This window comes from Puma concolor, chromosome A1, assembly GCF_028749965.1.
Source record: "Puma concolor isolate L17-30 chromosome A1, mPumCon1.1.hap2, whole genome shotgun sequence".
NCBI classification, from domain to species: Eukaryota; Metazoa; Chordata; class Mammalia; order Carnivora; family Felidae; genus Puma; species Puma concolor.
Genome location: NC_141667.1, coordinates 175,123,056 through 175,150,100, shown reverse-complemented (window position 1 = coordinate 175,150,100; position 27,045 = coordinate 175,123,056). Strand labels below are relative to the sequence as shown.

At 39.9% G+C, this 27,045-nt stretch overlaps 2 protein-coding genes across 7 annotated transcripts in view; one reads left to right on the top strand and one right to left on the bottom strand.

Moving 5' to 3' along the window:
- Positions 1-1,844: 1,844 nt before the first annotated feature.
- On the bottom strand, positions 1,845-19,149 carry TGDS (TDP-glucose 4,6-dehydratase). Of its 4 annotated transcripts, none has more exons than XM_086709498.1 (12): positions 18,922-19,149; positions 16,656-16,722; positions 15,363-15,431; positions 13,163-13,253; positions 10,723-10,784; positions 9,024-9,122; positions 7,912-7,971; positions 6,655-6,698; positions 5,853-6,018; positions 4,426-4,484; positions 3,899-3,996; positions 1,845-2,603 (listed from the first exon to the last, which is right to left on the bottom strand). In XM_086709498.1, exons 1-12 carry the CDS (start codon positions 19,005-19,007, stop codon positions 2,518-2,520), a joined length of 987 nt encoding a protein of 328 aa, XP_086565624.1. In that variant the 5' UTR covers positions 19,008-19,149; the 3' UTR covers positions 1,845-2,517. The 4 variants fall into 4 exon arrangements, with proteins under 4 accessions (XP_086565624.1, XP_086565617.1, XP_086565629.1 ...); XM_086709491.1 differs by having other exon boundaries at positions 10,642-10,784; positions 18,922-19,147; XM_086709503.1 differs by lacking the exon at positions 6,655-6,698 and having other exon boundaries at positions 13,167-13,253.
- A 3,627-nt stretch (positions 19,150-22,776) lies between these two features.
- GPR180 (G protein-coupled receptor 180) overlaps positions 22,777-27,045 on the top strand; it is a 40,034-nt gene continuing 35,765 nt past the window's right edge. For all 3 annotated transcript variants that reach the window (XR_015252265.1, XR_015252268.1, XM_025924853.2), the window contains exons 1-2: positions 22,777-23,015; positions 25,669-25,827. Coding sequence is in view for 1 of the 3 variants with exons in the window: in XM_025924853.2 (XP_025780638.1) it covers positions 22,871-23,015; positions 25,669-25,827 (304 nt within the window). In the remaining 2 variants the exon portion in view is untranslated. The remainder of the gene's footprint in view (positions 23,016-25,668; positions 25,828-27,045) is intronic.

Sequence of the window (27,045 nt, the reverse complement as noted above, 5' to 3'; positions counted from 1 at the left end):
TGCACATCCATCCTGCTGGCAACAGACAAAGGCTGAGCCCCAATATGGCACGATCCCTTGAAGAAACCCATCAGGTACTTGGTGGCAAGTTGATTCCATTGGAGCCCTTTTCATCCTGAAAGGGCCAGTGGTTTATTCTCACAAGAGATAACGTTTTCCATATGGATTTGCCCTTTCTGCCTGCAGAGCCCGAGCCAGCACCATTATCCTGCCCAGTCTTGCTTCCTCTTTTATCGTTACAGGCGTTACTTTGTCTCAGCATGTTTCCCGCACGCTCCTTTCAGATTGGCTTCCTACATTTGGTAATGTGCATGTAAGCTTTCTCCATGTCCTTTCTATGGCTGGACAGCTCATGCAGTTTGGATGCACCAGTTTATTTATCCGTTCACCTATTGGACATCTTGGTTGCTTCCAAGTCTCGACAACTATGAATAATGTTACTAGAAACATCTGTGTGCAGGTTTTTGTGTGGACATAGTTTCAATTCCTTGGCGTAAATACCAAGGAGTGTGAATGCTGGATCATGTGGTAAAGGTATGTTTACTTTTGTAAGAAAACTGCCAAACTGTCTTCCAACGTGGCTGTACCATTTTGCATTCCCAACAGCAGGTGTAGGAGAGTTCCTGTTGCTCCGCACCCTTGTCGGTATTTGTTGCTGTCAGTGTTCCAGATTTGGTCATTCTAATAGGTATCTAGTTTTTGTTTTAATCTGTGCTTCTCTGATGACATATGACGTAGAACGTTCATTTTTTTTAACACTTTTGCATAAATTTGTTTCCACTGGTTTTTCATTATATGTTCTTAATGCCTGTCCAGTCATCTCCTGAGACTAAATAAATGATAAAGTTAAGCCATATTGAGTATATTAAAGTTGGGAATAAAGGCACACAAAAATATGTACAAAACTAAATGCCACAGAAAACAGTGTTTTTGTCATCTACTCTCAATGACCAGACTCTACCAAAAGACCATCTGCTCTCAGTTGGTCCCATTTTCTGCCTGTAACTTCCCAGCCTCCGCAACCTCTCACTGCCACACCTCCGTGCCTGGTCCCCTCTCCATTTCCTCTAGCTACAGCCAACCCCCAGGAGGAATTTTCTTCCCTAAACAATCGGGACTAGGGGGCCTCACTCTTTGCTTATTCTTAGTCCTCTGCCCCTCGGCCCCTCCCGACTCCTACTATGCCTACCTCTGGATCAATCCACTTTGCACATCTCAAAATTATTTTTTTTTTTAATGTTTATTTATTTTGAGAAAGAGAGAGACCACAAGCAGGGGAGGGACAAAGAGAGAGGGAGAGAGAGACTCCCAAGCAGGTTCCACACTAAGCACAGAGCCCAACTCGGGGCTTGAACTCACAAACTGTGAGATCACGATCTGACCGAAATCAAGAGTCTGATGCTTAACTGACTGAGCCACCCAGGTGCCCCCACATCTCAGAATCCTGAAATGACTGTATTCAACGTCAGTTTGTGTTTCACTCCTGCTTGGCAAATCCTCTTCCAACTTTGGAGCTGCTTATTCTTTTCCCGATCTCCACCTCTTCGAGGCCCTTACTCCACCCTTACCCCTCTTACTTTTAACCACCTGTGAGTGAATGACCTAGCTTTCCACCTCACGGAGGAAAGAAGTCATCACACATGCACGGAAGCCAGAAAGCTGGGCACAACCTTGAACTCCTCACCCTTTCTCAATGCAATATCCAGTCAGCTGCTTTTTCAAGCCATCTTAAAGTCTTTAGGAGAGAGAGGAATTAAAAGTATTTAATCAAGATATTTAAAAATTTTTTCTACAGCAAAATAAAAACATACCTTAGTAAAAATACAGCCACGTTCTACATTAAATATGTTACAATAGTGATACTTTTATAAATAAAATCATTTTAAATGGCAAATACATGATAAAAATCTCTCCTATGAGATTACTCATATATAGTCCAACAACTGATTTTGAAAATGTAAAAACTACATCCTTCTTTTAAAAAACATTTAACTTAATTTTACAAAATTATCTAAAGTTAAAAAGTGCTAGATATGCTTCCATTGTTCCACTTTTAAAGCAATTATAGCATATCAGACCTTTAATAAAAAAGATGAATGAGGACAGACAGCTCATCCTATGTTGCCTAAAAATGGAAACTTGAGAGACTTTGTAGGCAGTGGGGAAGGTTGGGCAACTGAGTTCAGGGCCCGCGAAGGCTGTCATCAGCGCAGAACTGGGCTCGGTCCTTGTTCTCAGAACCATGAGATTCCATTTTCCTGGCCCCTTCCTACGAAAGGTCTTTCTAGGACTTCTGGTGCCTAACTTTCAGGAGAAAGGTTTTTGGAAAGAATCTTGAAATTTAAATCCTATGCCAGCACCAAACCTATTCTAAAGATTGAGGTGTTTTGCATTTGAATTTTATGCAAAAAGTCATGAATCTAATTCCAAAAGAAAAGAGGACACCTTTTGGTCACTTGGTTTCCCATGGCTTGTGGAGGTAGGATAATTTTCTTCTTTCTCTGAAAACTGTCTTGACTATACAAACGGTGGTTGTACTGGAAAGGGTTCCAATGCCTTTTCTGCATTCTTCCAGTTGTGAAAATTCTCTCTGTACCAGTCAACTGAGAGGAAAAAAACCAAAGGACAAAAATAAAAAACAAAACACAAAACACCAGTTAATCAGCATTTACTGAGTTCCCGCTAAGTCAGAAAAATCTTACCCATCAGCCACTCAGCTAACTGTACTCAGATTCTTAATTTAAGTAAGAATCAGTCTTGCCAAAGGGATGCCTAATGAAAACAGCTTGATTTTGAACCAACCAGGGTCATTAATCACAAGATGTTTCAGTACCCGAAAACTTAGATTTAAAAGACAGTTATCGTTTGTTTGTTTGTTTGTTTTTAATTTCAAAAGCCATTCAATACTGAATGTGCTGGTATAAGTGTTGAAGAAATTCTGACTTTAAGAAATTGAGGGAGAAGGAGAGATACGTCATTTGCACTGGTTTTAAAGCTATAGGACAAGTAATTTTTTGTTCAAGTGAATGTAGCAATACAGCATTCCAGGCACAATGAGAAGGTGTGATTTTTCTTCTGTTAATATGTAAAGTCATTTTATATTGTTATATTATCAGGAAAGTTTTTCTTAGTTAAAAAATGATAAATTATCTTTGAATTTGCTTTCAAAAATTCAACACAAGTATTCTGTATGTCAAGCTCTGAATGAAGACTTTTTCTCTACATGTGAGTTTATCTTTTCTCATGAATACATTTTTAAACCGAACTTTAACATATATATACACAGATTCTATACACTTATTTTAATGGACATTTCTTCACACAACTAAATTTTGTTTGTTTCAATGTAAAAAAGGCTTCAGACACTCAAAGACCGCAACTGTCCAGATGTCATCAAATCTAAGATGCCACTGAGGTTAAAATGGACCTGTAAACGTTATTTTACATGTTACCAAGAAAAGGAAGAAAGAAAGAAAGAAAGAAAGAAAGAAAGAAAGAAGAGAGAGAGAGAGAGAGAGAGAGAGAGAGAAAGAAAGAAAGAAAGAAAGAAAGAAAGAAAGAAAGAAAGGAAGATGCAATAATAATAAGACATTTGTGACTTTAAACCACATACCTTTAAAGGATGTGAAAAAAGTGACAAATTTGCACCTGAGAATCAATGAAATAGGTTTCTGACAAACACTGATGAGACACAGGAAGACTCATCAGAAGTCAGTCTGTGAAATTCAAGATGCTTAGGAAATAGATTACTATGGCTGGAAACATACTAAATGTAACACTTTGAAAAGTGGAAAGGATTCATCATAACATTCTACTGAAATTAGAGTGTTCTAAAAATAAATTACTTTTCCTTTAAATTTTTCTGAATCTCCCCCAAAAGGATCAATTCATAACGTACTTGTCTTTTTTATTCCTTCTTTCCAAGGCACTTTGGGTCTCCATCCTAAACCATGTATTTTTTCTGACTTCATTGGATATCTCATGTCATTGGTAGGTCTTAGAAAACAAAACAGATTTAAAATGACATTGTGGATATATATTTACAAATGTAAATAATGTGTGTCCATGAATCTTTACCATAGTTCACATTTTTCCTTAAAAAAATTCTCCCTGAATTTATTATAGAAAATTTGTAAAATAAAGTACATGTTAAAAAAAAAATCATCTATAATCCCAGATGCCGAACCCTCTTTGTGGCTTATGCTTTTCTGATTTCAGCCACGATCTGGGTTTGAATGCAGCCCATACCTATATGTTTGATGAATGAATAAATAAATACACATAAACTTATTAGGGCTCCTATGTTCTTATAGCAGAAAATTAAAGAGAGATAATGGTAGTTTCTGATTAAGTGAACATATCTTAGAATTTTATAAGTATCTAAGATTTCACAACTTTTCCCCAATGTTTTAGCTTATTACTCACCTATCATTAACATAATCCACCCAGTTTTCCATTTCAGACTCTGAATTGGTCTCTTTGATCTGTGAAAATGGATTGTGTCGAATTACAAAATAAGACCAGAGAATAACAAAAGTATTACATAGCTGATTTAAAAGACTAGAAGAACAACCGCTTCAAAGGGGGGGAGACAGCTAAAATGAACAGCATTTTAGTACACTTCCTATATTTTATAACCCAAATTCCATCTGAAGCTCAGCAAAAATACACATTGCATAAACTATGGGAAAAAATTAACTTTTTTGACTTTTGGTTATTACTCAGTGTGATACTGTGGTTTATAGTAAGAAATATATATTTGGTTTTTATCCCTGTTCCTAAAACCCTTGGAATTTCCTAAGTGATGAGAGATAAAGATGTCTTTTGCTGTTCATAACAAGCCCCTTTTAAGCACAGAGTTTATGTTAATGAGTGAATTTTGGAAAGCCCCTATGGAGGGGGCTGGTTGCCAACAGAACCAACCACATGTTCAGATTGCTGGAGATTGAGTTACTCTCCAGTGGTCAATGATTTCACCAATCATGCCCACTTAATGAAGCCTCCATAAAAAACCTAAAGGATGGGGTTTGGAGAACACGTGGGCTGCTGAAAACATGGAGGTGCTGGGAGGGTGGTATGCCCAGAGAACATGGTCAATCCACAATCTTTCTTCCTCCTTGGCCCCAGACTGCTCCTCCATCTGACTATTCCGGAGTCACACCCAGTGTGAGAAGCCAGCCATCTAGAAAGTAAACTGTTTTCCTGAACTCTGTGAGTCACTCTAGCAAAGTACCTCTGATTTATAGCCAGTTGGTCAGAAGCACAGGCGACAACCAGGTTTTGTGACTGGCATCTGAAGCAGGGGATAGTCTTGTAGACTGAGCCCTTACTTAACCTATGGCATCTGAAGCAATTTCCAGGCAGATAATGTCAGAACTGAGTTCAATTATAGGCTACCCAGCTTGTGTCTGAGCACTGCTTGGTGTGGAAGGCCCACATGGTTGGAGTCCAGAGTATTCTGAGAGTGGTATAAAGGAAGAGTTTCTATACACTGAATCCTTGAGATCTATATTGATGTGCATTAATACGTACCTACACTCATAGCTACAATTATTTATATATCACTGATTCTTAAGACTAGCACATACAAGTTTATATTGCTGATATTGAGATATTTGTTATAATGAGTATCTACATTTAATGTGTTAGGATTTTTATTTTCCTGAAAAGCTGTTATAAACGAGTGATGTAATTTCAAATAATGACATATCTTCACGTACATTTCATTTTTTTTACACGTTTACTTTCCAACTGAGTAAACTGTAAACTGTTGATTTTGACTACCTTAGTGATTACTACCACTAATTTAGTGACAATTTTGAAAACACGACCTTTCTGCAATATATACATACCAGTTGTATTAGTTCTTTGGCAAGCTGGAGAACTGACATTTCAAAATTGGTTCCGATGTTATAAATTTCACCTGGTTTCCCCTTCTTGAGGACAGTGAGAAATGCTTCTACTACATCGGTAGCATAAAGGAAATTTCTCGTTTGAAGCCCTGATCCATGAATGCAGCTAAAAAGATGAAATGAAAGGGAATCACAACGTATAAAAATGTAAGCTCTCCCAAACCAAGGTACCACAATGACTGTGTACATTCTAGAGCAGCCAATTGCCATGAGATCCTAGAAATCTTTTACTGAAAACACAAAGTCTCAAGACTTTTCTAAATTTTATCATAATTTGTAAATGATCTCCAAACCTCCTTCAGCACTCAGCAGGAAAGTGGCAAGCATCTAAATGACCCCTGAGAAATAAGTTATTCATCAATTTTCTACCTTAAATTAATTTTGAAGAAATCCATATAGCTCTGTGAATTAAATAATTCCTCTGAAAAAGTAAAATTATATAAAGATAGATGTCAAATTTTAATGCTAAAATTCAAAGTTCTAGGATACATTATTTAAGAACTGAAGTTATAAAAAAAAAAGGTTGCAATGATGTTAGTAAGTAAATTACAAAGATGGATAACAGATGGTAATTATTTAAAAATCTGTCACATCGATTGTAGAAGGAATTTGTAAATTTGTTGAAACATTCAATCCTACGGCCTTCAACTCTTAAGACTTTGTGATTTTCAAGACTGGCTGTCACTGAATACTATCCATGTACCAGAAAAACATATGGGTACAAAGGTAAATGATAACATACCATTTCCTGTTGTGTTGTAGTAAAGATATAAATTTTGGAATAACCTAAAAGAATATTTAAATATTGTTTCAGACATTGGAAATTCATTGATCCATATGAATCTAACTCATCATATGATTAAAAGATGATTATTAAGAGTTATACATAGGGATAAATTCTGATTTTTCTTACCAGTTCAAGAAGAAACCTATGATAATATTGACAAGTGAAAGAACTCTAAGATAGCTTCCTATTGCACAAAGATAAGTTATCTGCTAGACGAATATAAAGACAAAATGACACATAGTGTAAAAATTCAGAAGTCTTCATGAACAGTTCGCTGTCATCACAAAAGTTCACCTCGGATTTCATTAAGGGCAGGAATCTGATCTTACTCATTGCTTTGCATACAGCACCTACACTCAGTGCTTGTTAAATTAATAAAAAGTAAATCCCAGTGACACTGAATTCAAAGAAAATTTATGTTAAATGGGGCGAGCTATATTATTAAATTAACAATGCACCTCTGAAAGATACTCCCCAAATTAAGCAAAGTAGATATTAAGACCAGCAGATCATGACACGGCCGGCCCCTTTCTTTGGGCTAAGAGATTAATGCAACCAGCTGGAAAGTGGAAAACCCTATCTCCAAATTTAAGCAGAAGAAAGCAATGGTTACTTAAAATTGGGCTTAATGATACAGAACCAACTGCACTGGTGTCTTCAGCCTCTTAACGACATTTCTTTATTCAGTACTTGTACTACTTTCTGGAAGACGTTCAGGCCAGCCAACAATAAAGAGGATCTGGGGAACGATTAGCCAGCTGATGGAGAGACAAATTTCTGTACCAGCTTCCCGCATCATGCTCTGACTAGCTCTGAAATTTCTAGACTGCAAACCAGGAAGGAGTCTTCAGCAGCCAGGACAGGAGCAATGGTAGTACTCTATGGTGCTTCCGAATCCTGCCAAGTACAAGGCATTTTCAGAAGATCATCTCTCTGGATCCTTCAAAGTCCCTACTGAGCATTTTCATTATCCCTCAATTTAAAAACCACGCTCCAAGGGCCTAAGGTCACACCAGCTGCTGTCAGGTTGAGACTTGAACTCAGGTCTCCAGACTCTAAACCTGATGAGATTTGCCTTTGGCCTATACAGCATTTATAATTATGTACAATTACAGCAGAAATTATTCTGGACAAATACTGAAGAGAGATTATTTTAAATGATGAGAAGCTACGATCACTAAAGCACACTATGGATTCAGGAATAAAATGTACCTTTTCTGGATATTGATGTGGTCCGTAAACATTACTGCTTCGTGTGATGACAGCTGGAAACTTAAAGAGTTGTAGACATTAATGCAATAAGAGGTCCAACTGTAATAATTATCTAAAGACAAACAGTTCTAAAATTTGGGCACTTGCAGCTAAGTAACCCCACACATCTTAAGGACAGAAGTGAAGGGACAGTTTTCTAATGTAAGGTTCTTGAAAAGACAGGAGAGGATGGGAGTCAGAGAAAGGCAGAGGTTCCCAAAAGGAAGAAGAGGAATATCTACTTGGACAAGTGCAGGATGAAGAGAGATAGGGCCAGGTTTGTTAGGTTTGACAGCAGAAAAATTACAGAAATGTCTACCTGATGATTTCAGAGACTCTATCTTGGACCTCAGGTTTGGTTAGGATGTGAAACTGCAAGTTGTCTTTCTCTGAGGCACCAACCCTTACAAATAAAAGGAGCTACCACAAATGGGAAAAGGGCCAAAGTTATGGAACACAAAAGGCAAGGGAATGTCAACTCCCATTCGCGAGGAGCCAAGAGAGGTGAATCATGCAGAGAGGAGCATGCGGTAGGTCATGGAACCTGCCCTCCCTCTGTCTTCTTTCACCCGGAGGATTCTGGGAATCAGGATATTCCAACCAGGTTTTCCCTACAGCTCTAATTCTCTATGTATCACTGAAGTAGGAAAAAATGTATACAAATTATTGCTTTATTATTTTTTTAATTTTTGTTTATTCTAGAGAGAGAGTGCAGGAGAGGGGCAGAGGGAGAGAGAGAAGAGAGAATCCCAAGCAGGCTCCACACTCAGCAGGTAGCCGAACACAGGGCTCGATCCCATGACCGTGAGATCATGACCTGAGCTGAAACCAAGAGTTAGATGTTTAACTGACTGAGCCACCCACAAATTATTCCTTTAAATGATGAACTGAACAAGAAGTAGGTCCTACTTTGTCCACACAATATAGGAAATAAGTATTTTAAACTCCTTAGTATATAAACTGCTCAATCTAGGTCTTTAACTCTAAAAATGGAATGTTGCTAATCTAACTTGGAGTTTTAACACCTAAGTCCAAAGAAAAATTATTCAAGAGTTTCTGAAATCAGTTCTTACTTTATATCGTTCCCAGTAAGACTGTACAAAACACTCAGCAGCTGCTTTAGATGATGCATATGGATTTGTAGGTTGTTTGGGTGAAGATTCGTCAAATTCCTAATTTTAAAAAGATGCATTTAATAAATATGTATTATGCATAGTTTCTAAGTAGAAAAATCAGAAAACATATCACAAACCTTAAATATTAATTACTACATTTTAAAAAACATTTACTGGACCCCAACTACTTGCCTGGCATTTTTCCTAAGCGTTTTTTATATGGTAGCATTCACAGTAACCCTATAAGGCAGGCAGAGAGAACAACAAGTGCAAAGGCCCTGAGACAGAGTGCGTCCAAAGGTACCACAAGGAGGTTAGTGTGAGGGAAGAGAAATGGGAGTTGAGGCCAGAGAGCTAGAGGGAGGCCAGAACCTGTGGAACCCTGAAGGTCACTGAAACAACGTGAACAGGTTTTGAGCAGAGTAATCCCATCATCTGACTTATATTCTAAAAATTGTTCTGGCTCCTGTGTCAGACCTGATGTAGGATAACGGCACAAGAAGAAAAAAGGGTTCCTTCATAAAGATTGCAAAGAGAATTGAAAATGCTTCTCATGGGTGGGACTGGATATTGAAGAGAAGTGGTCAGGGTCTGCTTTTTTATTACAAGTTTTTTTTCAAACCGCTTGATTTTTTTTTTTCACTTATGTGTTTTCATAAAAACGTAACACAGAATGAGGTCACTGCAAACACTGACTGTGAAAAATATAGATGAGAATGGAGCCATCTTTTGCATAGGAAGCATAATATGTACAAGTGATTTAAAAAGGAGAACAGATTCCAGCTGCTGCAATAATTTCACATGCACCCCTTGATGTTCCGATGCGCTATCCTGAATGGAAGAGAAGGGGAGTGGGCGGTATGCTCTGCTTGGCCCGTGGGAATGACATTCATCACGTTTGGACTGGGACAGAAAGGCGGGACGTGCTGTTCTCTGGTAAAAATACTGTCAGTCAAATTACATATAAATATGTACCGAGACTAGATGGTTGTTGCCATTTGGGCTGGTATTATTTGTTTTTTTTTTTTATTTTTTTTTAAAAAAAAAAATTTTTTTTCAACGTTTATTTATTTTTGGGACAGAGAGAGACAGAGCATGAATGGGGGAGGGGCAGAGAGAGAGGGAGACACAGAATCGGAAACAGGCTCCAGGCTCTGAGCCATCAGCCCAGAGCCCGACGCGGGGCTCGAACTCACGGACCGCGAGATCGTGACCTGGCTGAAGTCGGACGCTTAACCGACTGCGCCACCCAGGCGCCCCTGGGCTGGTATTATTTGATTTGAAGAGAGGACACAAAGAACTGCTAGTTTGGAGAGTCCTATAAGTGTGCATGATGAGAGGATGAAAAAGCCCAGGGTAGGTCTTACTTCTTTTATTTTAATTTTTAATTTTAATTTAATTTTATTTTTAAGTAATTGTTTCACCCAACACAGGGCTCAAACTCACCACCTCAAAATCAGGAGTCGCACACTTCACAGACTCGGCCGGCCAGGCGCCCCCAGAGTAAGTTTTAATAAGACACATTTGTTTCATGGTTCATGGGAAGTGGGTGAAACATATACTTTTCTAAGCTTACCTTATCAAGACTGCCTCCATACACTTCATCTGTGCTAACGTAAATAAATTTCTCCACTCTGGCTTCATGAGCAGCACTTACCAAAACATGAGTGCCATAGACATTAACATATGTAAACTCAAAGGCACGTACAAATGAAAGATCTAAAAAAGAGAGAGAGAGAAAGCTAGAACAATGCCACCCAGGGGACAAAACAAACACCAAACAGTAGACTCAGGTATAAGGAAAGTTCTACTCCCTTCTCCTCATTCACTACAACTGTAATAGTTTAAAAAATAACAAAAACACATTGCTACTTATTATTGCTTTAAGCCGAAATTATAAAGTACATGTGAATTCTTAGAACCTAGAAAACTATCAGTGCTAAATTTGCAGGAAACACTGTTTCATTCTATTACTTCTTACGTTTGTTTATTCTGTCTTTCTCAAGAGCGTGCACATGCGCACTCGCATGAGAGAATGTGTGGGGGAGGAAGAGAGAGAGAGGGAGAGAGAATCCCAAGCAGGTCAGCACTGTCAGCACAGAGTCTGATGTGGGGCTCGATCTCACAAACCATGAGATCATGACCTGAGCTGAAAGCAAGCAGAAAGCTTAACCGACTGAGCCACCCAGGTGCCCCAGGAAACACTTCTATTCTAAAAAAAAAAAAAAAAAAAAAAGACATCTAAATTTAAAATTGTTCTTAAATTTGAAACTTGAAACATCTAGTTTCTACTAATAGAGGGCTAGGCTTTTCAGATCAACCTGCTATTGCTGAAAGAACAATAAATGCTAGATAAATTATTTTTGAAAATAAATTTACTTTGAAGAATAGATTCTCTATAACCTGGGAATGAGGGGAACTTTACTAAATATGGCTCACAATCCAGACGTAAAAGGAAAAAAAACTGCTAACTGTGACTACATAAAAGCTCTTACACAGAAAAAAACAACCAGAAATCTATAAAGTAAAAATACAAATAAATGACAAGCTGGGGAAAATACTTAAACTTTTCAGAAACAAAGGGCTAGTATATTCAATTTATAAAGAAGTTATAAGAAAATAAAAAGGAATAACCCTATTTTAAATGGATAGGAGACATGAACAAATAGTTTAGATAAGAAATACAGAGGTCGTTAAGCTTAAGATGCTCACCCTCAATTATAATAATGAAAATCCAAAATGAAAACTGATAGATACCACTTCTTACCTACCAGATTGGCAAAAATTTAAGTTTGACAATAACTTCTGTTGGTGAAGCTATAGGGGAAAGATACTTCATGCATTAGGAATAAGAATGCAAAGTGTTTTCAACCCCTAAGGAAGGAAACTTCCCAATATCTAGGCAAACTACATATGATTTTACCCCCTCAATCCTGGTTAGTAGGCTCAACTGTGTTCCCCCCAAATTCATGTTGGAGCCCTAACCTCAAGTACCTCATGGTGTGACTATATTTGGAGACAGGGCCTTTAAAGAGGTAATTAAACACAACACCATTCAGGTAAGCCCTAGTCCAACATGACTGGTGTCCTTAAAAGAAGAAATTCTGACACACAAAAAAACACTAGGGAAAACCAGGTGAGGACACAGTGAGAATGTGGCCATCCGCAAGCCAAGGACAGAAGCCTGAGAAAAAACCAACCCTGCTGGCACCTTAACCTTGGACTTCAGCCTCCAGAACTGTGAGGAATAGAATTCTGATGTTCAAGCCCCCCAGCCTGTGGTATTGTGTCATGGGGGCCCTAGCAAACTAATCCACTCTCAATTCTTACTTCTAGGAATCTCTACCCAACATCAATTGACAAACATACAAAAGGACACTACACAAGGACACAGGCACAAAGCCATCCATTGCAGTGCCATTTAAATAGCAATGTGTAGGAAATAAACCCAACTGGGGTACATATATGTGATGGAGTGTATGAAAATAAAAAGGAATGAGGAATATCTCTATATCCTGTTTAGAATAATCTCCTAGGTATACTGTAGAGAAAACCAAGGGAAATGATAATTTTAAAATCAGGTAATAAGACAGAGTACTACTACTAATGAGAATTTAGCAACACTTTATCTTTTGTTTAGGTGATGGCTACATGGGTATTCACGTTATCATTATTCATTTCACTTTACTTCTAACTTCTTCTGAATGTATGGTATGTTTCAAATTATGAGATGTTAGACAATTAGAAGAGATCTCAGATGCACATAACAGTATAGATAATGATAATATGTTCAACCGTGTACCTACCACCCAGCTTTTAAGAAACGACATAAAAAATGCAGTTGAAGTCCCATCTCCCCAGAAGTAATCACTATATTGAATTTGGTTAAACTCAAAGTTTTAAGATAGCATTCAAGGTTATACTTCAACCTACATTATTAAAATTGTCCTATTCTCCTGGGGGAGCATGGTATGTGCTCTTTCAAAGACATATATATTAAGAACCTACTTATTCAACCTCAATGGTGGACTTTGATTTGGACTAGTCACTGGGAAAAAAATCTTCCCATCATAATTGTAACATAAAACAATGCTTACCTACATGTGTTTGCGCAGCAAAATGTAGCACTATATCTATTTTCTCTGTTTCAAAAAGCAGTTTCACAAAGTGAGAATTACATATGTCACCCTATATAAAAAGCAAACATGAAAAAACTAAGTTTCATTGAGCACTGTCATTCGTAGTAACCATTTTACTACATGAACCAAAACAATGATAAGAAAATAGAGAATAGAGAGAATAGAGAATATCTTGAAAATTCAACCAAAGGCTCAAGTAAGTATAGTAATGATGTATTTCTCCAGCATCCTAGGATATAAGATATTCAGTTCAAGATGCTTTCTTGTAAATAAGTTTCTAAAACAATATTTTATTGAGCACCAACTACTACTAAAAACTGTGCTGGCTTTTTCCCATAACATTCCTGCCAACCTCAGGTCATTATGTTAACAGGAAACTTCTTAAATTTTTTTTTTCAACGTTTTTATTTATTTTTGGGACAGAGAGAGACAGAGCATGAACGGGGGAGGGGCAGAGAGAGAGGGAGACACAGAATCGGAAACAGGCTCCAGGCTCCGAGCCGTCAGCCCAGAGCCTGACGCGGGGCTCGAACTCACGGACTGCCAGATCGTGACCTGGCTGAAGTCAGATGCTTAACCGACTGCGCCACCCAGGCGCCCAACAGGAAACTTTTTAAACATATTTTTTTTAAGTTTGAGGTAACCATTATTGAAATATGTTTAAAGTATGACAACCAGATGACATTTTGAAAAATGTATTTTACCACAACTAAGTGAACTGTGAATATTTTTTTTAAGTTTATTTATTTATTTTGAGAGAGACAGAGACAGAGTGAGTGGGGGAGGGGCAGAGAGAGAGGGAGACAGAGAATCTCAAGCAGTCTCCAGGCTCTGAGCTGTCAGTGAAGAGCCCGACCCAGGGTTCAAACTCACAAAAATGAGATCATGACCTGAGCTGAAACCAAGAGTCGGACGCTTCACCAACTGAGCCACCCAGGTGCCTCATTATGAGTACTTTTGATGTTGTGTGTATATTTAATTCTTCTAAAAATACATATTCTCAACAATTCTTTAATGACTGAAATACTTTCATATAGAAGAAAAGAATTATAAAATGTTTGCTCAGTATATTCTTTACGATTTGTGGTTAAAACAGACTTTGTAGGGGCGCCTGGGTGGCTCAGTTGGTTGAGCATCCAACTTTTGATTTTGGCTCAGGTCATAGTCCTAGGGTCACAGGTTCGAGCCCTGCCCTGGGCTCCACACTGAGCATGGATTCTGCTTAGGATTCTCTCTACCCCCCCTTCCCCTCTCCCCTGCTCACACATGTTCTTTCTCTCTCTCTCTCTCAAATAAATAAAAATGAAGAAAAAATTTTTTTAATTTTTAAACTTTTTTTTTAATTTACTTTTGAGAGAGAGAGAGACAGAGTGTAAGTGGGGGAGGGGCAGAGAGAAAGGGAGACACAGAATCTGAAGCAGGCTCCAGGCTCCAAGCTGTCAGCAGAGCCTGACACGGGACTTGAACTCACAAACCTTGAGATCATGACCTGAACCGAAGTCAGATGATTAACCAACTGAGCCACCCAGGTGTCCCCCCAAAAATGTTTAAATAAAAATTTTTTAAAAGAATTTATAGAATATCTCTAAAAAAAAAAAAAAAAAACAACCCCCCCTCCCACACACACACAAATCATGAGTTAAATAGTTTCATCTGACATTAAAATTTCCCTTTGCAAGTCAATGACCTGACTCTCTGGTTTATACTTTGGACTCGTCTAAGGGTGGCCAGTAAGAATCAGCCTTCCAGAGCCAGTTAATCCACCTTCATAAGAGAAGACTATCCCAGGGGCTACATGGTGGGCTTTTTGACTATTGCCTGGCCTGAGTAACATTCCCCTTTACACCAATCTCTTTAAATCCCAGCAAGGCCTTATCAAGAAGGCTGGTAAGGACCTAAAAAATAACAAACCATTTAAGTTCAATCAGCTACCCATAGATCGGCCGACGTGCCCAATGTCACATGCTGCTTTATATGTGGTATCGATTTAAAAGTGGTATTCTCTGTAGCATGTTGTACTTCTAGAAATTAAAAGGTCTTTAAGAAGCATACTTTCCATGCCTACATTACACAAGTTTGCAAAGCAGAAAGACAGAATGTCTGAATGGCTAAAGAGGCACAGTATAATAATTATATAATTATAAGAAAACTCTCATACCTGTATAAATTTGTAGTTTTGTTTGTTAGAAATGGTTTCAAGATTCTTCAAGCTTGCACAGTAATCCAGCTTAAAATAAGTAAGTGAAGAATGGGAGAGAAACAACAGAAAAAGTGATAGTAGCTTTTCCTATAAGATATCAATTTATTTAAGACTATAGATGTTCTGCTTGTAATACAAGAACATGTCTTCTTAAAGTGTTTGCTCTTTGTGTTTTTAGAAGTCTCTGATATGTTAAAAAAGTATTTTAAAAAGTGTAATTCTGCTACCTTTTTAAAATTCAAAAAAAAATTATTGTAGAAACCCCTCCTTTAAAAAATTTTCCTGCCCACATGTGCCTCCAACCATCAGAAAAGCTTACCATTTCTTACTGCAAAGGAATTAGTAATTGAAAACAAAGACACCTGTGTTATGCATATTATGACTGATCACACTGTTTCCTGAGTTAACTGTTGGTAAATCAGTGTACAGATGGGGAAAAAATTACTGTCCATGATAGTAAGGTAGGCAAAAATTGATAAGCCCCACATATTATTCTTTGTTTATGGACTATTAGTATTATGTTTTATGACATTAAGGTAACTATCTGCATCTTGTGTTTAAAATAAAAATTCCAGGGGCGCCTGGGTGGCGCAGTCGGTTAAGCGTCCGACTTCAACCAGGTCACGATCTCGCGGTCCGTGAGTTCGAGCCCCGCGTCAGGCTCTGGGCTGATGGCTCAGAGCCTGGAGCCTGTTTCCGATTCTGTGTCTCCCTCTCTCTCTGCCCCTCCCCGGTTCATGCTCTGTCTCTCTCTGTCCCAAAAATAAATAAACTTTCAAAAAAAAAAAATAATTAAAAAAATAAAATAAAATAAAAATTCCAGTGATTACCAATCATGGCTTTTGGACTCTCCAAGGAGACTTCGATTATTACTGAAAACTTCTCAAAACTGAATTAACTTTAAGAAATAAATATGTAATTTTCCAGGAGGTGGCAGTTACAAAATCAAATAAAACAATGATAAAATCAAATAAACAGAGTATCCCAACTCCAAAAAAAGTTAATAATCACAAGATTACACTACATATTAAATTTAGGGTTGAAGATTTTCTTTTGGTAAAAATACTGCACTTAAAACCTTTAGTTTATAGTTTAAATGGACTAAGATTAAATACAGCATGATCACATGACTATGTAGGCCCCCTAAGTTGCTCAAATGACTAAATAAAAAACTAAAATATCAGCATAAGATTTTAATATTTAAAAAAGTACATCAATGTCAGTGCATGAAACTCATTTTATAAAACTCACCTTGTCTAGATTTATGATCATATAGTTTGGATAATCTTGTACTAAAGAGACAATCACATGTGATGCGCTGTAAGAAAAAAGTATATTTTGTTAGAAAACTTAACCTTTTCCCTAAACTAAACATTTCCTAAACATTACCCTAAGCTGTCGAGTATTAGAAAACTATTCAAAGATACCTTTTCAGTTTCTGCAAAATAACAGAAATAACATAGCGATACTGAATACATACTCCCCTCCACTTTTCACTAACTTTCTCAACAGTATCATCAATAATCAGCATCGATATATGGATATGCCTTTGCACTGTGGGGAAAAGAGAATTTACTGGTCCTGGGTATAAGAAAAAATTAGTTTGACCAAATGATTTTGTCCATTTGTGCTTTGCGTGTGGGAGTAAAGAAGGGTGATAAACACAATGGGTGGTGGTCAGTACAGATAGACTGAAACTATCACGTACCTTTTAAGGGACTTTAGGTATAACTATGCAAAAATTAAGTTAGTATGAGCATAGGAATTGTCTATGTTCACAGCACCCCTACTACAATTTCTGTCTCTTGGTATAAGAATTTAGTGGTGTAAACCAGCATCCTCAGAATAACATGGGTTTCCAAGGCTAATAATGGCTGAGGCCATCCTGAATTGGATAGCCATAGTGGCTCCTGGCTTCAGAGGACCTCGAAGTGGAACCGGAGGCATCTCAGTGAGATGATTCACCAGGTTTTCTCATACACACTAAAACACTGGGCCCCCAGGAACAAGGGCAGCCCTTGACCAAATTATGAACTCAGACTTTTGTACCTGACGGCCCTTTCACAGCATTTTCTAGGACTTGCCCTTCCAGGACCAGCACTCTCACACAAGTTCCACCCTTTTATGCTCCTCTTCTCATTAAGTAACCCCTGCCTGTCTGGTACCCTCCTCCAAATCACAGTCAGATTAGAAGAGCTTATTTAAGGTGCTAATGGGGGAGGTTATTCCCTTGTTTCTCTTCTTCCACTAGACACTGGGAGTTTCTTGTTGGTACCTGTGCATTCATCCGTTCAACAACTTTTGAAGACCTTTGTAAAATAAGCCAGGCATTCTTATAAACAATGGTTGAAAACAATAATCTCTGCCCTCATCGGTTTACATTCTAGAGTGGGGATGCAGACAATAAGCAAGTAAACACTAATACGCAATATAATTTCAGGTAGTGATTACTGCGTTAGTTGAGAAAGGGGCTATTTTAGGTAAGATGGCCAGGTAACACCTCTCCCAGGAGGTGATGTCTAAGTAGCCATCCGAATTGAGTGATGCAAGTGGCCTAAGCAAAGAGGAAGCAAGTGCAAAGGCCTCAAGACAGGAGGAACGGGCCTCAGGTGTTTACAGGAACTCCAAAAGAGTAAGTGTGGCAGGCACAGAAAAGCAAAGAGGTAGAATGACAGATCAGTCTGGAAAAGTAGGGCGTGGACACTTGAGTCTTGTAGATATGTTAAAGAGTTTGGATTTTATTCTAAGTTTGACAGGAACCACTAGGGTAAAACTCTATGCACTTATTTACTTAATACACACTGACTTCTGTGGGAAGAACAGACTTTAGGGGAACAAGAGTGGAAGCAGGATGACCAATTGGGAAGTAACAGTAGTAATCTAGGCAGAAGAAGACAGTAACGTGGACTAGGGTAGGAGGGCGGGGCGGGGGGTGGGGTGGCGGTGTGAGAAGTGTTTGCTTTGAAAGTAGTGATAGAGGACTCACTGATTGAATATGGGTGTGAGAGGTAAAGAGCCATCACACATCTAGTCCAGGTCAAAGCACTAACAGAGGGGTGTTTGTTAAAGCCCGCTAACTAAATGAATGTGCTACTGTAACCCAAAAATGGTTACTTGGCGCCTATATGTAGAAGGCCTGTGTACGGAAGGGGTGGGCTGGAGGCTGGGGCAGTGGAGGAAGCTTACTGCAACGTGGGTGCACTCAGAAGAGTGACAGGTGCATCCCAGGCCAGGTAAGAGGACAGACGGTACCACAGCACTTTGGTTTTGGTTGGGAAGCATCTTAAAGAAGTCGGAGTTTCAAAGGAACCAAGACTTTTCAGGCGGAGGCGGAGGCGGGGACGGGGGGCGGGGAGGGGGGTGATGGCAGAAGGTAGGCTGATCCTAGTCATGCGTTAAGACCCTTCCCATTTCAGACCCCCTAAGCTGGTCCCAAGTTGCCAAGAGCAAGTAGAGGTGCAGGAAAAGGTTGGGGTTTCTGGGGAGCCACTACTCGGCCAGCGACGCCGTTACCTACATGAAACCAGCACCCCCGGTCACCAGGAGCCGCTTCGCAAAGCTGCCGGGAGGACCCAAGGGCTCCGCCCTGCCCGCAGCCGACATCTCCCAGCTCAGCAGTGCCTAGCAGCGTAAAGCGCCAGATCTGTACACCGTAGGTAAGTTCCACCGCGACTCTTCGCGACACGTCTCGCTGCCCCGACACGTCAGTGGGGTGGGCAGCAGCAGCTTCCGGAGCTGGGCCGACTTATCCCCGCCCACTGCGGGCTGGGCGGGGCCCGCGGGGGAGCGGGCGGTGCAGCGCTACTGCGCAGGCGCAGCTCTTCTCCGTTCAAACCTACCAGGTTAAGCGCAATTGGGGTGGCTGGGAAGATGAGGTCAGGTACGGTTCGTGACAAGTGACACCAGTATGGATCGGGTTTTTACTTAGATACGCAGATGTCGGAGTTATGAATGATTACCTTCTTTTCATTCTTGTACTGCAACGATCTCCACCAACTGTTTACCACCAGTTGAGCTGAGAACAGGCGTTCTCTTCTTGCAAAGTGTGGAAATAGGAGGTTAGAATTGCAAAATGCCTTTTACTTTGTTAATATTTTTACCGACAACGCAGGCTGCTGACCGTAGTGGTAAAGATATTTCCTAGATTCTGCCCTTACACTCCCTCTTTATCCCTATGCTCCAGCCTGCCTGCCCTTCTCGCTCTTCCTTGAATTTGTCAGGTCTGCTACTTCTCCTGGGCCTCTCCCCAGATATCTGCCTAGTTTTTACCGATACTTCGTCAGTTCTCCGCCTGAATGTCACCCTTCTAGAGAGTCCTTCTTTGACCACCCCGATTAAGATAGCAAGCTCTACCCCAGCCCTGCAGAACCACTTTATCCTTCTTTCATTTTCTACATAGTGGTCATTGATGTCAATTAACTGCTCATTGATACTGCTCCATGAGGTCAGGGGCTCCGTTTTGTTTTTTGCCGTAATGCCCAGGCCATGGGACAAGGCCTGGGACAGAATAAATGATCAGTTAATGTTGTTGAATAGATGAATAGATATGTTGGTTGTTGGTTTTTTTTCTTTTTTCATGTAATGTGTTGGCAAAGTCTAAAAAGAATGAGAATACGCAGTATATGTGGAAATGCCATTTGTTACAACTTTTTTCAGGGGCAAAGTGGTAACATATATGAAAAGTTCAAATGTACATACCCTATGATCCCCAAATTCCATGATGTATAATATAGATAATTGCAAATAAACACAAATATGTTCATTGCTATATTGCTTATATGTAGTAATGAAAAACTGGATACAATCTAATGATATTTTAGATCCAGTCTCACCTTTTAAATACCATGGGCTGAAATAGGGGCGCCTGGGTGGCGCAGTCGGTTAAGCGTCCGACTTCAGCCAGGTCACGATCTCGCGGTCCGTGAGTTCGAGCCCCGCGTCAGGCTTTGGGCTGATGGCTCAGAGCCTGGAGCCTGTTTCTGATTCTGCGTCTCCCTCTCTCTCTGCCCCTCCCGCGTTCATGTTCTGTCTCTCTCTGTCCCAAAAATAAATAAACGTTAAAAAAAAAAAAATAAATAAATAAATACCATGGGCTGAAATAAACACTTTCAAAAGAATGTACGCACATGGAATGAGGACCAAAATATATTGTAGTGGATACTTATGGTTTTATCTGACCAGACTCTCCTACCCTTTATAATCACCCTAAATTGACCACTCCCCCACCTCAGAAGGTCACAGGAGCATCGAACTCACACTAGGCCAACTGAAGCATCTTCCTGGGATTTGGAATTGGACTAAGGTTCTAGTATAATCTGGTTGCTCTTCTTGAACTCTTGAGGACCTACAAATCTGGGACTAGTTGGTGGCCATTTTCATTCAAATGAAGTGAGGAATCAAAAAAAAAAAAATCTGTCTTCAGTGAAAGAAAAACAGAGTTGATCATGAAGAGAAGAGACAGAAAGGGCCTCACAGCATTCATGGCCTATGTTCTGATTTTTTTTCCAGGACCAATTTTATTCCTGTCCTTGGTGTGCAAATACCATGTACATTTGTAACTACATGTCTAAAAAGATCTACCCTAAACTATTAACAGGGGTTACCTTGTTACCATATCAGGCAGGGCAAGGAAAAAATGAGGACTTCCATTTTTACTTCATACACTATTGGCTGTGAAATTTTTTTTCTAAGTTACATGAATTACTTTTATAATAAAAAAAGAGTGCAATTTTTAAAAATCTCATATTAATACCTTTAGTTTATTCCTGGTTGACCAGCAATATAGAAAATGTTGGGTATACTATAGAAAGCATTTCATCAAGTTGTTTTTTTTTTTTTTCTAAATAGTGAGGTCTGTTGTGAGAAGTTGCTTATATGTAATGAAAGCATGTTGTGAAATGAAAATAATTTATATACATTTATTCATGAAATTTTTGAGCTTCTGCTCTCATCAAGACAGATACAGTCTCTGACCAGATGAAGCTTCTTATATAATGGAGGATTAGAGACATCTAGAGACATTTACAACACAGTGTAGGAAAGTAAGGGATTCTGGTTCCCAGGGTATCTAACACAGCCTTAGAGGTTTAGGAAATTAAAAAAAAATTTTTTTAACATTTATTCATTTTTGAGAGTGAGAGAGACAGAGCATGAGTTGGGGAGGGGCAGAGAGAAAGGGAGACACAGAATCCAAAACAGGCTCCAGGCTGGGAGCTGTCAGCACACAGCCCTACGTGGGGCTCCAACTCCTGGACCGGGAGATCATGACCTGAGCCGAAGTTGGGCACTTAACCGACTGAGCCACCCAGGCGCCCCAAGAAAAGTTTTGTTTGTTTGTTTGTTTAAGCCAATTGGGAAAGAAGAGTTAAAGTAGAAAATGGAAGGTGATGGAGAGGTTGAGTGGTAGACTAAGCGAAGCCTTCCAGCCATAGGGATCTGCAAGTGCTCCAGGCTCAGAGAGGACAACTTGGAGTGTTCTGGAAACTGACAGTGGCTCCGTAAGGATGGAGACAAAAAGTTGAGAGATGGAAATTTGAGAGCCTTGAAAGCTATATTCTAAAGTCTGACTTGTGTACTACAGGCGATCAAAGGCGTTTGAAGGAAAGTGATGCAGTCAGATTGCGTTTCCCACAGCTTTCTGTGACTCCAGGGTAGAGATGGGCTGTGTGTAACCAACTGGAGAAAATTAAGGCTGGTGCCAGATCACTTGCCACAGGCCAAGTAAGATGATGTATCCGTGATGGCCTGGATAGAAATGGCAGCGCTGCCTACCATCGCCGCCCAGAAGAGGCGCTAAATAGGCATGTGTTTCATTGAGATGATTGGATGTAGGGGTCTAAGCTATACTTCCCAGGTGTCTGATGACATAACTCAAGAAGATAGGGAACCTAGGAGGTTAAAATCGGTTAGAGGTGCCAAGAGAATTCATGCGTTAAACTTGGACGAGTACAGTTACGTGTCTTTGAGACATTAAAGCGGAAACGTCCAGCAGGTTGCATAGGCACCTAGAGCTCTGCCGGGGCTTTCCTTTCTTCGCCAGAAACGGTGCCATCGTGCGCTTCTCAGTTCTTTCGAATTTCCACACCCTCCACTCCCCCGAGAGCCCTCGGGAGCCGCGGAGGCGATCCCACGCATGCGCCGTGGCACCACGCACAGAGACGGAGGGGGATACTTTTTCCGTAACCTGAAGCAACATCCTTCTGAGTCTCCATAAAAAAGGCGGGAACTAGCCAACAGGCTGATGAGTGATGGGACGCGCGCCTCCGCACGTCCCGCCCATTTCAGCCTCTGATTGGGGGATGTACTTGGCTCGTGGTGGAGGGACCTGCCACATAGGCTGTCAGTCTCCCGGGGGCGGGTCCGCGACGCCGGTCCTGCTCCCTCCTCCCCCACCCCCGGCTGCCGACGTGGGGAAGGCGGCCGCAGGCTGTTAGGGGCCGGGGCGTGGGTCCCGAGCGGGAGGGGGGATGGGAGGCCTGCGGCTGCTGGCGGTGGCCCTCACCTGCTGCTGGTGGCCGCCGGGCGGCCAGGGTAAGACCCTGCGGGGCAGCTTCAGCAGCGCCGCGGCCCGAGACGCTCAGGGCCAGAGCATCGGCCACTTCGAGTTCCACGGTAGGTGCGGGGGCGGGGAGCGGGATGCAGGCGCGTGGGCCCATCTCGCGGGCCGCGCCTCCCCACCTCGCTTCGGGAGGCCTGGAGCCGGCGGCGGCGACGCGGGGACCTCCCCCATCTCCCAGCCCACCCGGACTCCCAGCGTCGCTTGCAGCCCTCCCCCGACCGCAGCTGCCGGAATCTTGGGCTGCTCGAATGCCAGCTCTGGTGTTGCTGCTCCCCACTCCCTAGTCTGCACCCTCCCCCAGGAGTGATTGTGTTCTGCGCTTGGAACACCGATTCGCCAACCCTCCCCACACGCACGAAAGTACGGAGACTCTAATGCATCTTTCGAGATCTTTCCCTCAAGGAAGCAGGGTTTGCTCACCCCTGACTCAAACTGGTTGTAGACACTAAGGCACTGTACTTACGCGTTCATCGAAGCCCCAGAACTTAGATTTACTGGGTTTAGTTTTTGTTTTTAAGATCAATTTGCTCTAACCTCCTTGAAGCAGAGAAGTGTGGGAAACCAAATAAAACACCTGCTAATCTGGTGGTCACAATTGCTAGGTCAAATCGCCTAAAGTAGGAGATTGACTCTGGACCAGGAGGCCCAGAATTAACTTCACAGAAATGCTTGTAAATGGGTCCTGGGAGCTTCATAATTTGTATCCTGTTTGGACCTTCTGAAATGAGAAGTGCATTTGATTCGTACTTTCTGGTCTCCCTCAAAAATCAATAATTCTTGAATGAATGAATTTGCAGTTCATTCTGATTTTTGCTTTATTTGCACTCTCGAAATTTAAGTGATTTTCTTGGTATGTACTCTTGCTACTCTATTTGACTAGTACTATATTGCAAATAATTATTTGCCTTGATGAGGTTGGGATCCTTGATTAATGTAGCTTTTAGCATGAAAAGACGCAATGTCAGACTGTGGTCCTAGAGAGGATTCTTAGGAGAAGATAATAGGAGCAAGAAGCTATTTTGGTGTAGGGAATTTAAAGTATTGGGAAGGTACAGAATTGGTGATGGAAAGGAAGAGGAACCTGAATTTTTTTTTTTTTTTTTTTTTTTTTTAATACTCAAAGTGTTTAAAACAACTGAGAAAAGAAAAGCAACCCAGTTTTCCAAAATCCAGTGTGGCACAGATCTTGAGTGAAGAAGAAACTCTAGAAACGGTTTTGTTATTATATTTTAGGTCACATTTTTAGTTTTTTTAATCAACTGGCTGTAACTGTACTTTGAATATTGACAGTGATAGTAAAGACATTATAATAAATGGCACAACCTGGACAGTGCTGGAAAATCTAGGCTATATGGAAGCTACAACCTGGATTATCACTCAAGACGAGCAGAGGACTTAGACAACCTGGATATTTCATGATGATATTTCATGAATATCATCATGATATTCCATAAACATGGAGGAGAAACATACGCTGGGAATCCAGGTGTTTTAAGGAAGATTGAGGAATTGAGTGTTCAAGTATATTCACACACACACTCTCATTGTGTGTATTTATTACCAATTTTCAGTGAATTTGAATTCAGTAGAATAATATTACTAAACTACACTGAAATAATAAACTCTAACTCAGTGCAATTTAAGATGGTAAGCCTTTGAGTCACTCTTAAAATTATTGATAATTTGGGGGAACCTGGGTGGCTCAGTCAGTTAAGTGTCTGACTCTTGGTTTTGGCTCAGGTCATGATCTCACAGTTTGAGGGTTCGAGCCTTGCTTTGGGCTCTGCGCTGACAGCGCAGAGCCTGCTTGGGATTCTCTCTCTCTTGCCCTCTCTCTCTGCCCTCCCCTGATCTCACTCTCTACCTCCCTCAAAATAAATAAACTTAAAAAAAATCAAAAATAAAATAAAATTTTTGATAATTTGTAATGTGATCAATTTATGTAGGAGACTTGGACATTCTTTGATACATACTGTACGTTTAAATTTATTTAAAATGTTTAATTAGAGTAAAATTATAATAAAGTGATGACAGCAACAGAAGAATATATCTTAGAATGAAATAAGTCTCCAGCTTTTCTTCTCACCTAGAGGCAACAACTTTTTACCATTTCTGTTAGGGCCTTAAATGTAGTTAGTGTGTGCAACCAGGCTTATTCTGTAGTGTCTTACAGTATCTATTGTTCTGAAAGTTCTTTTGTAAAAGTCACAGATGTCACATTTTTTACATGGTATAAAATGTCTACCCCCAAACTAATTTATTTAAACTTTCTTGCTATTAGCTATGCTTATTTTTTACATTAAAAGTATAGCTAAATATTAACATACATGTTACTTTAGAAAACAAGAGCAACTTTGGTGGGAAATTGCTGTAGATGGTTTATAAACAAAGATTAAAGCCATGTGGAGTGGTTCTAAAAATGAGGCAAAAATTCTGTGACAGTGAATGTCCAGATATAGTGAAATGTCATCAGTTTTCCTCAGAAGTAGATGGAGACACCACAGGTTAAGTTTGGATAATTCATATGAATAGTCTCTTGACTTGCCTCTGAATGGGCTGTTCATTCTCATGTGATCTACCTAGTTAAGTGAGATTGAAGAAAAACTCTTTAAATTCCTGTTTTGATAAATACAGATGTTGAATTGTCTTGTCATTTCAGTTCCATACAAGACCAAACTCGTTGATAATTTTTGTTTTAATGTCAAGGTGACCATGCTCTTCTGTGTGTCAGAATCAACAACATAGCAGGAGCTGTTGGGAAAGAAGCTAAACTCTACCTGTTCCAAGCCCAGGAATGGCTAAAGCTCCAGGAAAGCAGTCATGGTTATAGTTGCAATGAAAAATTGTCCAAAGCTCAGTTGACAAGTGAGTATCTCCTTTTTCTTTTGATCATTGGATCTGTTTTTTGACTCCTGAATGTTGAAGTCTGTTGTTTATATACCAAGATGTTTCATGACACATCATGCTTTGATGACATTTTGTCTAGTACATTTTAAGCTGAAGTTTAAGGAAACTGACTTTTTCCTTGATCAAGGGGTAGAATGTCTTTTCCCTCCCTTTATCATTAAAAATTTTTTAAAAATATCTAGCTAATTTATAAAGGCATACTTTCATTCATTTGGACTTCTTACAAGTCACATAATTCACACCAGTATGGCAAATATATTTTGACCCAGTGGCAGCATGGAATGAATGATAGCATTTGTTGAATGCTTATTATCTGCTAGCACTGAGCAAAGCACTAAACATGTATTATCTCAGTTAATTGTATAATTTAGCCCAAGTGATGCTGTTTTGCAACATGTTACTAGAACATGGGACCTAATCATGTGGTGACACAGTATGTCATCTTGGGATGTACAAGCACCACATCATTTGTAAACTTCTAGATTTGCCTCTAGAGAAGCTCTGCTTTTATTATCCTAGTTGCCTGTATCCTGGAGCCCTTCCATTCTCATCAAGACTATCCTATGTATTAGGGTGCACTATCCAGAATTAGTGCAACTCTTTTTAATTTCTGTATAAACGAAGGGCATATACCATGCTACCCATGTTACCCGCTGGAAGTTAATTGGTTGTAGAAGACATGAGAAATGTGAAACTTCCATTAGAAGAAATAGGAATTATCCCTCTCCTCTCTCCCCTCTCCCTTCTGTAGGGAAGCAGAATTATCCCTCTGTTTCCCCTACTGTCTTCTGCATATCAGTGAGTCTCTGAATCTTCTTTTAATTAGTCAAGTAAAACATTGCCATTTCTAAACTTTCAGCCTTCATAGTCTTAGCAGCTCTCTTAGGTCCCTCATAAGGTAGCTAGCTACAGTAGGATTAAGAGTAGAAGACCCCAGTCCTTGCCACCTCGTGTAGGGATCTCTTATTTAGATTTATGAGATGGCATTAACAGTATGTTGAAGAAGTCTCAAATGACTGGATTCAGATATCAAAGAGATAGTTATATAAACTTATTTACCTCTCCCTTGAATTTTAGAACTAACCTGGGAAATTTGTGCAAATGCTCATTATCAGTTATCTTTTCCTTTCTATACCAATTTGGTCATCTGAATGTTCCACATGTGTATAAAAAGTT

Coding starts and splice junctions, on each gene's coding strand:
- TGDS (XM_086709491.1), bottom strand. CDS start 19,007: ATGTCGGCTGCGGGCAGGGCGGAGCCCTTGGGTCCTCCCGGCAGCTTT. Junction 13,254..15,362: donor AAAACTACAAATTTATACAG/GTATGAGAGTTT, acceptor CTTTTTATATAG/GGTGACATATGTAATTCTCA. Junction 10,785..13,162: donor TGCTGCGCAAACACATGTAG/GTAAGCATTGTT, acceptor TCTCTTTTTTAG/ATCTTTCATTTGTACGTGCC.